Here is a 14,405-nt window from a genome sequence, read left to right on the forward strand (position 1 = left end):
GCACTCTTGCTCGCGTGATATTACTAGCGCGAGGCACGGTCTATAAAAAAACTGTCATCTCGACTCTGTGAAGTATCTGCATGTTTTTTTTTTGACAATTTTTACAAATTTAATACTTTAAACATTACATAACCCGCTAAGAATATACACTGATGCAAGTGAAAACACTGCAGACTGGAAATTGAAAACAGTCGAATCATGGAACAATTCCATGTTCAGGAAATTTTGTATCACAATTGTTTATATTCACGTGGTACTCCTGTTATTTCAGTAATGTGACAGGGAATCCGAGAGAGAGAGTTTGAGGAGTCGTCATGTATTTTACCCCTCCACCATTTTGAATCGGATGCCTCCGACTGAAGAGAGAGATCTCAGCAAAACAGTAGTCAAGTGACACCTGTGGCCAAAATAGAGTTGTTTGGAGTCTGCTAGCGTGATGCCATCTTAATGTATTTGCGTGTTCTATAGTTAACTGTTCCAATGACACTATTCATTTTAATACAAGTGTTCTGTCTCAGGCTAAACAGTCTGTGGCATTAGTAAGGTAGTGCTATCCCCAATCAGACAAGACAAAATTAGAATAATTTTGAATTAAAAACACAGAAGGCTAAAAGTGTAAAACCTTTTTTTATTATTGTATAATAAAACCATTGTATATAAATCTATGGTAGTAACTCATCACAGACATGAAGCAGTTATTGTTTTTTGTTTTTGTGGTTATAAACAAGAGTAAACAAAAAATGTCTTATATTATATAGAGAGGCACTTTGACATGTGTAAAATGAGCACTTATCTCTTAACTATGTTTTCTTTCAGTACACAATTTAAAAATGAATCAACCTCAACATGAGTGTAAGGCACAAAGGTATGTTTTCAGTTAACAGATTTTTTTTCATATCATGAAATGTAGTCTTATCTTAAACAACTGGCTCCACGATTATGCAGAAAATAATACTTACAAATGAGTGTGCTTTTTAAAGTGTAATATCGCTGCTCTGTATATCTTTGTCAATACAAAAAGGTCAGTTTCATAATGTGTAACAGGAAAGGCTGTCTGCGTGCAAATAAGCATTTTTGTGTTCTAACCTTTAATGCAATAAAGAGAAATGTAAACAGCAGAAGATAATATAGGCACATACTGCATCAACTAAACTGGAACTATAACCCAGAAAATAAATTATGGCATATTCAGTTTCCACCATAGTCTGCTAAAAGAATTCCTTTGAAATGTTCCAGAACCAGAAATATAGTTTGTGCACATTATGGAAGCTACTTAAAGATTCAAACACATGTGCTACTGACTATTGCTATGCTATTGCTATTGTATCAGCCTTAATACATTCTTGTTGTAAAAACTCTTGTAATACTCAAAAGAAGTCACTTTTGCAGTTTTTGCATATAACAAGGCAAGTTGGCAGTTATAACAACACATCAAGTTAATTAAAAACGTCCTGCAATTATTCATTTGTAAACAGCTCTGCTGTTAGGACCTCTTCCCATACTGAGAATGCAAGATGTGATGTTCCATAAAATACTGTAGCATTTGAGCAGCACAAGACGTCATAGTTGCATATATATATATGGCATTTCTTAAATATGTACACAGCACTGCTGGATTACACTTTTTTGTGTTTTGGTTCCAACAATACTTTTTTTTTTAATTTAGTAGCTCCAGATAGGTAATGGGCACTTTTCCCTTTTGTTTCCCACGCTCCCCCATCAGCCAATCAGAGTCCATGCCTGGCACACTACTCACCATGATCACCTGAAAGAAGAGGGGTGCACATGCACTCAACATAATGTAAGATATGTTACTAGGAATGCTAAACATTCTCAAAAGAGTAAAGGATAGAATCAGAGGCATTAAGAAATGGGGCGCCCACCTCATCAGCCAATAAGGAGAGTTCGTTGCTGCCCGCGGCGTCATAATCATAGAGCACTCTTGCTTTACGGCTCCCGCTGAAGTTCTGCAGCTCAGTGAAATCTGAAGAGGTGTTACCTGTAGCAGAAGGTAGAGGGTCTGATAGTGGCAGAATGGGTAATGAGACACTGGCCCCTCCACTAACTGAAGACTGGTTGTTGTTAGAAGAGAAAGCTGAAGGGAAGCTGGAGGTGACAAGAAAGCCCAAAATAATTGTTCATGATTACAGGACATAATGAATGATAAAACAAATCTCATTTATTAAATGTATTAGAAACGTGCTAATATATACAGTATGCCTTACTTTCCCAACTGCTTTTGGAGATCTACCATATACTGGTAACACTGGGCGTAATATGTCATCTGAGCCTCCACAAAGTCATTAAGACAGTGAAGGTGATGGGCCTGTGATAAAAAGAACGTTTTGAGAAATTATGGCTATTATTGTTTCTACAGTATATACCACGTATACCGTGCACAATATGCATAGAATACCCAGTTGGCCAACTACATTTGCCAAATGTGCGGTATACAACAGAGCACAATACACAGGATACTATATTCCAAAATGCAATGCACTTGACTTCACCTTCCATTGCCAGTGAATTAACTGGATGTAAATTTCAGCCAAAAGTTTTAACATCTCTGATTTCACTCATTATTTGATTAGATTACAAACAACGGGATGACAAATGTGACAACAATATGACATACTAGTGTTTGAAATGTTCATATAATAATAATAATAATAATGCCTACTGTTTCACATACTATTTAAAAAAAAATATAGGCAGTATAAAGTGTGTACTAGTGGTCGACTGATATGCAAAGGCATAGGAATGGGTGTGCTGACACACCCTCTAGTGAGCAAGACTGTAAAACAGTTTTCAACAAAATTTAATATATTTCATTGTATTTATGCAGTATATATAATTACATTTTCTCTTTCAGTATATGATTTATGTTAAGAAAAATGTCATCCTGTTTCGGAGAGATTTGTCATGCTTGTGTGTCCAAAAAATAAATAAAAAATAAAAAGTGTTATTGTATCATTACTGTTGTTAAATAATACATATTGTAGTGTAATATTACATTTATGAATAAAAACAATTAACCAATCCTCAATATGAAGTGTTTTTCTTCAGAAGAATATAGTGATTTACTCATGTATAAGCTAATATAGTAATTTTGCAAAACAAAACACAAACAAAAAAAAAAGTACAGGTTAGAGCTTCTGCGTTCTCGTGATCCGTCGCCCTGCGGAAGGTGCTAAAACCTTAGCTGAGCAAAATCGTTATCTTCTGGTGTTTGCTTGTGTTTAACATGAATCGCTTGGATATTGAAAATCTCATGAAGACATTTATTAGCAACACCCCTGAGCGCAAGGCCACATTTGGGGTCTTCAAGTAACAGGTAGGACATTTCTTAATAGCTTAATATTTTAGCATATGGGTTCATTTTAATAGCTGTTTTTTCTGAACAATTATATTGTGTTTTAAGGTTATTTCTCATTCACACATACACAACAACAGTTTAAGGTGGTACAATATAATTAATGCATTGGCTGGCTTATTTAATGACTTAATTGCTGGTGAAAATGTTCCACTGCATTCTGTTTATGTGTGTATAGTGATCGCGGTGGAAGATAGGTGACTCTGGTTGTTCCTTGCAGGGCACTCAGCCTTACATTGGGGGTGGGGTTAAAGGAATATTCTGGGTTCAATACAAGTTAAGGTCAATCAACTGCATTTGTGGCATAATATAGATTACCACAAAAATCCGAAAATCACAAAAATCTGGGTTCCAGTGAGGCACTTTGAATGGAAGTGATTGGTGCCAATCCGTAAACATTAAAATGCTCACTATTTCATAACTATAGCCACAAGACATAAACAATATGTGTGTTAACATGAATTTAGTGTGATAAAATCGCTTACCTTTTCTGTGTTAAGTTATAGGCAATTTTACAATTTAGTTGCCATGATGATGTAATGTCAACAAATCCTAAAACTACTGTCAAAATTATGATTTATACAACTTTACATCTCAAATAAAACATGATTTTGTAGAAGTGCTTTTATAAAATTATAAACTTCACATTTTGCCTATAAACCCCAAAAAACAAAAATCTACCTCATTAGGCTACTACCATTTACATAATGTAATCTTGACTTTTGGAAAGGCAAAATAATTTTGTTTTGTAATCATCATTATGCCACAAATGCTGTAAATTGAGCTAAACTTGCATTTAGCCCAGAAAATTCCTTTAACCGTTTACTGGCCAAGCCAACATGGTTATTGGCTGATGTTGATAATCCCCCCCAAAAAAGGCCAAATTTTGCCCGCTTATTCGGCCTAACCGATATATCGGTCTATCACTAGTGTGTATTTAGCAATATTCAGTAAGTAGTTTGTATTTGGGATGCATTTGATTTTGAATAAAACCTATATTACTTGTTATAGTTTGGCTATATTGTACAGGTTTTGCTTGTAGAAAGAGAGTGGGAGGTTTTGAGATTGGCAGTAGGCCCAGTAGGTGGCAGGTTTGCATACAAGCTCTTACATGTGTACTGCTGACCCCCTCTAGGAGAAGCCTGGTGATCTCTGCCTGTCTGTCAAACTCACTCTGTGTCATTTTCAGATCCTGCTCTGCCTGAGGGAGAGAGAGAGAGCAAGAGGGTGAGAGAGAGAGAGAGAGAGAGAGAGAGAGAGTGGTGGGGTGGGGTTTAATAAGAACTGGTGCATTAAAAAGCCTTTCTTCTAAGATAACTTAGCAACTGGAAACTGAAAGATTAACCACTTGTTTGTGATTATCGTTTATTGTTTAACCACAATTGTTCATAGTATTTTACATTATTGTTTTTATGCAGAAATCAAAATGTTCAGGAACAAACTACATAACATAAAAATACAAAAGTACTTATTTTTCCGATACTATATATCTATAAATATAGTTAAACAACAACCTCATTAAAAATTAAAAAGTCTGTTGTTATAATGTATGGTTGACTATCTAAACCTCTCCGTAAGCCTGCAACAAAATCATTATGTTGGAAATTTCAAATGCAGACAAAGCCTTAGCAATGGTATCTAGCTGGTCTGCTATTTCCAGCTTTTCAATGATGATTGAGAAAAAAGACCTTCATCAGCACAGATTGCAGTAGATGAGAAAACAACACAATAGCCAAGATGAGAAACAAAATGTCAAAACATTCTCTTTACCATTGTCACTTCCTCTGCCCACATCTGAACAGCATTTGAAAATACAGATACAATATTTAGAGATGGGACTTTGTGTTAACTCTAAAACATCAAGACACAGAGTACATTCACACAGACTACACTGGCCTGCAAAGGTAAAACACAGTGACTACCCATTTTGTCAAATTTGAATTAGGATCAAAATTGTGTCTCTTAGACTATGATCAGTTCTGTGACTGATGGGTTTGACTCATCTATTCTCAGATTCAGGGAAAACAGAGTGAGACTATAATATAGTATATATATTATATTTGCTTGCCATTTTTCTCAGTTTCAGTGTTGGTGTAGTCTTTGCATTATGCCTTCTGTTGGGCAGTACAGTCATAACACTAGAAGCTAACAGCCCTGAACATGTACCACTTCCAACAAAATATCATAGATTGTCCAGTTTGTGTTACAACTGTGAAACATAACATTACTGTGCAATGCAAACAGTGCAAAAAGGTGTCATTTTAAAATGAAAATACTTTTGAGTGTTAGCCAATACTAAGTTACCACAGTGTTATACTAGTGCAATAACTGTAGTAACAGTAGTAGTAGTAATTTGTGCTACATTTATGGCTGTCATGGTAATATTTTGTAAAGGATGCAACATGAGCAGTAGCGGTTCTAGCTTGTTTGGCACCCTGAGCGAAAGCCCGCTTCAACACGTCCCCAAAGTTGTTGACCGTGGACTGGCGGTGGGTAGGTGATTCTAAATGAGAACGCCCCCAACGTTGTTGACCTGGACTGCCCATGTCACCCATGCCTAAATCCGCCACTGAACATGAATAGCTTTTGCTGCAGTGAACATGGGCTATTTGCAGGAATTCACTAAGAATTACTCGGCTAATTCTCTGGGAATCATAGGAAAGTAAATACTTCCAATTTTAGAGTAGGCAGCTGATTGTTTGGGTACTGCTGAGTTCATGTGGGAGTATATGTGTGTATGAGTGTTAAGGCTGAGCTCTGGTCATGTGGTGATCATATTTAAGCACTGCTCTACTTCTCTTGTGAAACTGGGCTCAAAGGCAACATGCAGTTTTGAAATACCATCATTGGGTACGAGCCTTAAATGCACACAAAAAAAAAAAGGAACATGGAATAACACACACTGCTAATATCCGGGACAAATAGCTTAATCAACAGCTTGAAGAGGAACTAGAACATCTTAGATGTGGAACATCCAAAGAAGGAGAGTGAAGCTTGAAACTAGGGTGAAAGAGAGGCATGACCAACCTTCAACCACTTCACATGAAGAAAGTTCACCATGTAGGAGAAATTGGCAACATAGCCAGCGTCCCCTGGTGGAGGGGTGTTTCTGAGTGGCTACCATGTGCCAGCACACGAAAAGAGATACAGCAGAGCGTAACAGTCAAGAGCTACATTTAAGGACACCATGTGCACTGAGGCCATGGAAGGCAAAATACTTTCGTAAAATGTAGGGCTGCCACCCGACCAAAGATTTTCCTAGTTGACTAATTTAGTCACGTTAATTTAAGCCATTAGTCGACTAGTCGCACGTTTATGATATTAATTTAATTAAATATATATATATATATATGAAAATAGTTTAAGTTCCAGGGCTGAGAAATAATGCTATAAGTAACATTGCTAACACTGTTCTACATTACAGAGAAATAGTAAATAATAATGAATCTTTAAAATCTAAATGTTACAAGCGGACGCATGAAGTGAGCCACAGCGATACCGGCAAAAGCGGTAATGATTCTGAATGTGTCGGAAAGACCAGCAAGAAGACTGTCTGGACATTTTGTTTATTTATAGAGAGAAATGCACATTAGACAATGATCTCGGGGATCAACATTAGTCTGAGTGATCTCCAATAGCTGATGCCTTTGATTATGTCAAGACGATATTTGGCTCATTTTTCCATTAATTAAATTATTATTATTATTATTATTATTAGTGTGCATGTATGATGCACTGATACGGAGGTATGCAGTCTCGTGGAGCACGCGCATGTAAAAGGTAATCACTCTTTGTTTCCGTCTTCTGAATTTCCGAGAGTGCTGTAAAAATGACCTCAGACATCTCAGCTCAGGAGGTATTTTGAGTTCAGTTCACTATATTTCCACAGAACAGTTCATTTTGACCATAAATCTGCATCCTATACATCTGTGATTAAAACATAAAATAATATAAAAACACGTTCACCTCGAACCGTGATAATCATCATCATCATAATTATTATTTTTACATTTATATTTGTTTTTATGTATTCATAAAATATACATAAAATATATAGCCTATATATTTTATTCTTTTATCACTTTATTATTTGCTTTTTCATTTAGTTTGGAGTGTAATTTGAATTTAGAAATGTATTTGATTTAAGTTTTTCGTTTTTTAAATAAATTAATAAACTTTTAATGCAAAATCAGTAGAGCAAGAATATTCACGATCCCTCAGCCCAGGGGCTGCCAATGTAATTGGATATTGCGATATATATCCTGAAGGAGGGAAAAAAACAAATGTATTCACACACATGATGTATTTTCCCAGACAACGAAATGCACAGATGAAGTAGGTTCTTTGCCAGAGAAATGGTAACATCTGTTGTAAAGCTATCTTTCAAATAGTTGAACTACACACATTTTAAATGCCCATTTTCCCCAGTTTCATTTGAACTTTTAGTTAAAATAAATAAAATTAAAATTAAAAGTTTGAAATCAAGGTGTCTTGCTTTATTGTGTAGGCTTAACCCTAACCCTGCATAACGAAAAGGACCCCATTGTACCACCTAGCGTCCAACCAGCGGTAATATCGGTGTTCATTGTTCTACTGTGGAGTTTTTTTTTTTTTCTGCGACCAACCAACCAATCAAAACTTGGTCGACCAAGACTCTTCTCATCAACTAATGTTTGGTCGACTATCAGGGGGCAGCCCTAGTAAAATGTGAGAACTAATGCTTAAAATGAAGCCAGTAACAACTTGTAGCTGGATTACGTAAAAAAAGAAAATAATTAATAATTAAGTAAAATGGCATCGTATTTGACAGGAACAAACTTAACAGCTTATTTAGAAATAATGATAACTCACCAGAGCTCTGGCGTCAGACATTTTGGCTTTCTTTAACTTAGTCTTTGCAGCATCCAGGTCCAGTCGTTTGTTCTGAAGCAGTTTGCGCTCTTTCTGTAATGGAACAAAACATTTGGTTTGTTAGAGTTACATGGAAAAATTGTAACAAAACAGGATGAGGAATATCAGAAGAAACTATGATTTAATTTTGAAGAATTTAAACCACATTTGAACGGTTTTAGATCTGGTGCATTTTTGGGCTGTCACCTGCAATTTTTCACACTCAAATTTAAAAGCTTACCATTCACAAACACTGTGGACCAATTGCTAAAAAATTTTCAGGTAATTTTATTTGATATAAATACTATTGTATATGTTTACAGTCTTGTCTTAACTTTGAAAGCATGTAATTCTGGTTCTGCTTGCTTTGTTCTTCCAGCAAAAAGTCTTATTTCATTCCACTAGATGGCAGCAAGCATCACCTTCCATCACAAAATGTAGATCTGGAATATAGATGATGCTCCTCACAGATGTGCTCATCCATAGACATTTAGTCCTATTTTCAGTTCTCCCATTACATCAGGGCTCCAGATAGTGACAAAAATGGTCGCAACATTTTTTTGATTTTTTGATTAAAATCTAGCGTAGAGCAGAGGAGGGCGGGGCCGTGTTGGAACGAGGCACGCCTGGTCTCCAATCAGCCTGAATGGGGCGTGCGAGGGATAAAGGCGGCCGGTGATGACAGTTCAAGAGAGAGAGAATTACAGGCAGCTGCCCTGTGTGCGGTTATGTTAGTGTGTTTTTGGTTAAGTTGATCATTAAAATAGAATTTATATGAGCTGCTACCAGGGGCGGAGGAGTGCCCTACCATCTCCCAGAAATGCGGAGGGGTCGAAAGAAGACCGCCATCCGCGAGGGGAGGAGGGAAGCGACTCCCCGACCACCTGGATCGGTAGGGACGCTGCCAGGGGAGGAGGATGAGATACAGCAGAGCTGTAGGAGGAGATGTTTTATGAAAAATTAAGTTTCTAAGCTGTCAAATAATTCCCCAAATCCATTACTTACTTGTCCGGGGACTCTAACATTTTAAGCGTAAACTCAGTTCACAATATAGCTCTATAGAGTTTAATGGGTTAATGCCTTGATTTCAAGGTGAGGGAAAAAGGCACAAAATTCTTTTACATATTCCAATTTTTCATACATCCTAGACTCTCTATTCTTTTTGTAATTTTGTTGGGTTGCCAGATCTTACCAATATAGTCTTGAAGTCTCCTTCCAGAAAGTTGCGGAAAGGCGTGAGAAAATGAATGGCTGAGCTTTGAATTAACTCTCTCTCTGCTCCTCCAATTTGATTCTCTGTCTCACCACACTTAATCAGAGCATTTCCTGTGGACAAAAACATACTGGATCAACTCTATGTTATACAAATGTATTATCAAAATTGTGTTAACTGGATCAAATGAATTAGGAAATACAGTGAAGAAGCTTTCTCACCTAGCTTACAGAATACCATCTCTTTAGAAGGAGCTATTCAATTGGTTCTATTACCACTAACTGGTGACATAGAGCAAGGGTAAATGAGTGGAGCTCTATTAAGGGACAGATGAATGGCATTGTGAGGAACAAGGACACTATCGTGGATTTGCTTTGCTTGTGTTTATTGCTTACCGTAGGCTGTTCCAGGCCCAAATTCAGTTCCGGAGTCGATCATGGACTGACCCAGAAGTTCATGGTTGTTCATGCGTGTTGGAAACTTCTTGTCCAGTTTTTCATAAAATAATTCTTCTATTCTGACATCTGAAATTGCAGATGATACACTAAGGATATGAAGGTTAATCAACCCTGTTTTACTGTATGTTAGTTCTATAAAACTATGGATTAATTTAAAATGCATAAAAAAATCATAACTTTTTTTTTATATATGAGATTTGAGAAGATCTAAAAATGTTCAAACATTTAGGAGCATGACATGACTAATTCCACTGCTTTAAAGGAAATCTAATATACAGTGCTATAAAGTAATCATTCTGTGTACAAAATCAAACACAAAAAGCATAATTGTTTCATCCGCTGGCAGAAAATCTCTAAACAAAAATGAAAGAGCCATTTTCTTTGGCTGTTCATTCCCTCCTGTTGCGTGATTGTTTTTTCTCTATTGCTCATTATCTAACTAGTGTGGCACCATGGTGAGGCTTTGAACAGGGTGAGCAGCTGTACACAAAACCTTACAGTGATATTTTCACACTATGGAGTAAGAATAAACATGGATGCTTTGAAAGAGCATCAACTAAGAGAAATCTACAAATTCCATTGTACATGAAAATGTCAAGGCGCATACTTGTAGTGACTACTAGAACGTACTGAAGTTTTAAAGCGCTAAAATAACGAATTAATCAATTACAACAAATTACAGTAGGAACAGTTACTTTGCATCATATCATACTGTATGGAATCTGCATTTTGATCATTCTTGGCACAAACTCAACGGATGCTCTTACTTGGATTTGGTTGCAGTAATACTTCTGTTTGCTTCAAAATCTTCTCTGTCCAGTGTTTGGTGCATTCAGCTCTGGTGAGGAGATTCTCCAAATGTGCATCCAACTCTGTCTTCTCAGCCTGGCCAAGTTTTTCTTCTGTGAACTGTTTTTAAAGGCAAAAGTCTATTAATTTACATATTTTTATTCACAAATGTCTGAAACAAGGTACATACCTTGAAACATGTGTAACACAATTTATTTCTTAAAAGGAATAGTTCAACCAAAAATGACAATTCACTCATCATTTAGTCAACCTCACGACATCCAAGATTTGTATGACTTTCTTTCTTCTGTTGAACACAAACGAAGATTTTTAGAAGATTATCTCATCTTTGTAGGTCCATACAATGCAAGTCAACAGGGTCCAAATCTTTTAAGCTCAAAAAGCATATAAAGGCAGCATAAAGGTAATCCATACGACTCCATTGTTTAAATCCACATCTTCAGAAGTGATACAAGTGTGGGTGAGAAACAGATCAATATTTAATATTTTTCACTATCGAGCTTTCACTTTCACATTCTTCTTTGTTTATTTTTGGCGATTTGTATTTTTCATGCATATTACTACCTACTGGACAAAGAGGAGTTTTATGGATTACTTTTATGCTGCCTGTATGTGCTTTTTGGAACATCAAAATGTTGGACCCATTCATTTGCATTGTGTGGACCTACAGAGCTGAAATATTCTTCTAAAAATCTTTGTGTCCAGCAGAAGAAAGTCATACAATATTTACACAATATCAATATAACCCCTCATAGTGGCCTTTTAACCCAAAAATGATGTTACTCCATCAATATTATTATAATTTTTTTCAATCTTGATACGTTTGATACATTTTCCTTAAAGGAGGAATATTTAACATTGACATCAAGCGTTTAAAATGGGTACTGCAGTCCAAATTCAAAATATTGGGGAGAGTTGTATCCCCCCGCCCCCTCCTTCCCAGACTCTAAGCTCACGCAAGGTTGAGGACACGCAACAGGAACCAGCAAACTGACAATGGCAAGCGACGAGCCTTACACTGTAAATTGATCAGCTAATGTATACGTTTGCTAATTACATTTTTTTTTTTTCAAATTATAAACCAGCTCATGTGGATTCTTTTATAACTGTCAATTTTCGCTAGATGTATTGCTGGCTTCCGTGGCTGCAGAGTGATGCGTTTGCTCGCTAACTTGTTTCAAATCTGGCAACCTGAGGTGTCTAAATACTATTGGGAAATGGGTATATTAAAAAGTTAATATATTACATATTGCACCTTTAATGTGTGCCTTTTTCCCCACTATACCCTACTACCCAAATACGTAGTAGGAGAAAACGAGTATGCTATACTGTATTGCACACTTGCAGCTTGATTCACAAATCTGAAGTCTAATAAAGTAATATGTTGTTAGTTTCTTGAGTCTTGTCATACGTTTATTGTGTAAAGAAATATACATTAATGAACTTGTGCGGGTTAGTTTTATATGTAGTGTTTTCTAGTTCGTACTTCATTAAGTAAATGCTCGTGTCTCAAAACCACAGTGAGCTAGGAAGCATTTTGGAGAATCGTATGTATTTTCCTCCAAATTTACAAATCTTTACGAGCAGCAATTTTGTTCCACTTGATAATGCTGCTGCCCCCAAAATGTAGTCTAGATAGGGAGCTCACTAGATTTCGAGACACAGCCCGTGTGTGGTTGTGCTGACCTCTGCCGGATTAAACTCGGCTCTAGCCCGTTAGCTTTAGCCTCACAATCTGAATCTGGACAAAAAGTGAAAATGTCAAGTATATTTCGGCGGTAAAATGAAGTATATATATGGGTATGACTAATATAACAGAGTCTTTCATGTTCACTATAGCGGTAAAGTGAGGATATCAGACCATTTAATACGCAAAGTCGATTTATAAAAATGAGCATTGCAGCACGAGAGAGGCCCTGAATACAAGAGTAAGAAAGGAAAACAATACAGAAACTGGAACATTACAAATGTCCATAAGCGCCTTCCTGTCCAAAAATAAGAGTGATCTGGTTAACATTTTTGAAATACACATATTTTCAGCATCTTTACAGTAACTAAATCTTGACTTACTTGCACCGCCCTGCTGAATAAAGTACCCGCGTCCGCTGCGAATCTCTTCACGTTAAAATCCATCTTTAACTTTTCAATATAAAACTATTTAAATTAAGTCAGCGCGAAGGGGATGATGTATATGTGATTGCATCAATTTTACCCTTTATTTTAACAGCCGTAGTTTATGTGAAAGTATGACTGAAGCAACAGCCGGTGGAGAAGAGGAAGAACCACCCACAGATCTAATTACTGAGAGCACAAAGACGGGCCGGGACCTTAAGCAGGGTCTGAAATCAGCACATGGGTCCGAGTTGTATACATCATCATCATTATACAACAAAAAATACTTTTTGACTTCCAACTTAAGCAATTTCAGCATTATGTACTGTTGCATAGCCGAGAGATCCGTTTGTTTTTTAAGGATCGGACTGCCTAGAGTTAGACTTTCTGCACCTGTTTGGTCCAAGTGTGATACTCAAAAAGTGCAAAGTGTCATAAATAACCTTTGATGATGATGATGATGATGATGATGATGATGATGTAGTTACTTAAACTATAATCAGGATGTGCGTCTCCATTGCATGATTTTATGAATGTATATAGCGCACTCTAGCGGAGGTCATTCACTTGAATTCAATTTGAGAAATGTTTTTCTAGATGTTTGTGTGTGTTTGATCTTGGTGAGATTTTTGAAGGTGCATTTTGGAAATTTTAAGGACTTTGCTATCAGCTCTTGCAATTGTACCTTATTAAGCTTATTTACAGGAGCCTTTAAACAACTTGTTTGGCCTTCTTATCTCTTTTATAGATGCCATTCTCAAATGGATGTTTGTCCAATGACTCACTGGTTCTGTCTGTCTGTCTCGCAAACCTTTCATATATAGATATTTAGGTATTCAAGCAAGGGATTCAATTTTTTTTTCCTTTTGGGAGCATTCTGAGCAGAAACTCATTCTGGTGCTGGTGTTCTGCAGCCTCCTTTCCCATTGGTAATCGGTAAATAATGTTCTTTGTAAAATGACAGTTCTCTGTGCAAGGGGTGGGTGATACCTGTTGCAATGTTGCCAGATCTAAGAGAAACAAGTGACCTGGTTTAGAAAAACAAGCTCAAAATTAGGGCCTCATCCAAAATAAGCAATTCATTTTTTCCCCCCATGTAGATGACTTGTCAGCATATCATAAGCAATTAGCCTACATAAAATAGAGTCTTTCGATAAATATTTTCTTTATATACAGAATATCTCCAAAATATTTCAAATATTTATATGAATAATTTTTTATATACTTTCTTTAATTTTAATTAGTTATAATTGTTTAATTATTTTATTGTAATTATTTTTAATTACAGATCTGATTCTCAGTCAAAACCTGACAGCATTACGTCTGTATTAATGCATCATATCTAACAACAATTCAGTGAAGACTTGGAAACAACTGAGAAATGCACTTTTTACCTAAATATTTCCCCTTGCATCTGGATGAATCGTGTCTGTATAAGTGGTATATATATATATATATATATATATAGTTGCCTAAAAAGTCTTCACCATGTAATGGAAGACTAAGTTCACAATGTGCAATCAGGCAAAATAATGTGTGATGCAGCAGT

The 14,405-nt window shown here is 36.3% G+C and overlaps 1 protein-coding gene across 1 annotated transcript; it reads right to left on the reverse strand.

Moving 5' to 3' along the window:
* Positions 1-627: 627 nt before the first annotated feature.
* On the reverse strand, positions 628-13,022 carry sh3glb1a (SH3-domain GRB2-like endophilin B1a). Its single transcript, XM_052114180.1, has 9 exons — positions 12,815-13,022; positions 10,702-10,843; positions 9,872-10,000; positions 9,456-9,589; positions 8,225-8,317; positions 4,485-4,574; positions 2,226-2,326; positions 1,884-2,106; positions 628-1,765 (listed from the first exon to the last, which is right to left on the reverse strand). The coding sequence occupies exons 1-9, from the start codon at positions 12,875-12,877 to the stop codon at positions 1,658-1,660; spliced, it is 1,083 nt and encodes a 360-aa protein (XP_051970140.1). The 5' UTR covers positions 12,878-13,022; the 3' UTR covers positions 628-1,657.
* Between the last annotated feature and the right edge of the window lie 1,383 nt (positions 13,023-14,405).

This window comes from Xyrauchen texanus, chromosome 41, assembly GCF_025860055.1.
Source record: "Xyrauchen texanus isolate HMW12.3.18 chromosome 41, RBS_HiC_50CHRs, whole genome shotgun sequence".
Taxonomy (NCBI): domain Eukaryota; kingdom Metazoa; phylum Chordata; class Actinopteri; order Cypriniformes; family Catostomidae; genus Xyrauchen; species Xyrauchen texanus.

Bases quoted from the DNA above. Each gene is read 5' to 3' on its own strand.
- sh3glb1a (XM_052114180.1), bottom strand. From the start codon at position 12,877: ATGGATTTTAACGTGAAGAGATTCGCAGCGGACGCGGGTACTTTATTC. The intron at 10,001-10,701 runs GTAAGAGCATCC...CTGCAATTTCAG, and splicing joins ATTACTGCAACCAAATCCAA to ATGTCAGAATAGAAGAATTA. The intron at 8,318-9,455 runs GTAAGATCTGGC...GTTCCATTACAG, and splicing joins GAGACTTCAAGACTATATTG to AAAGAGCGCAAACTGCTTCA.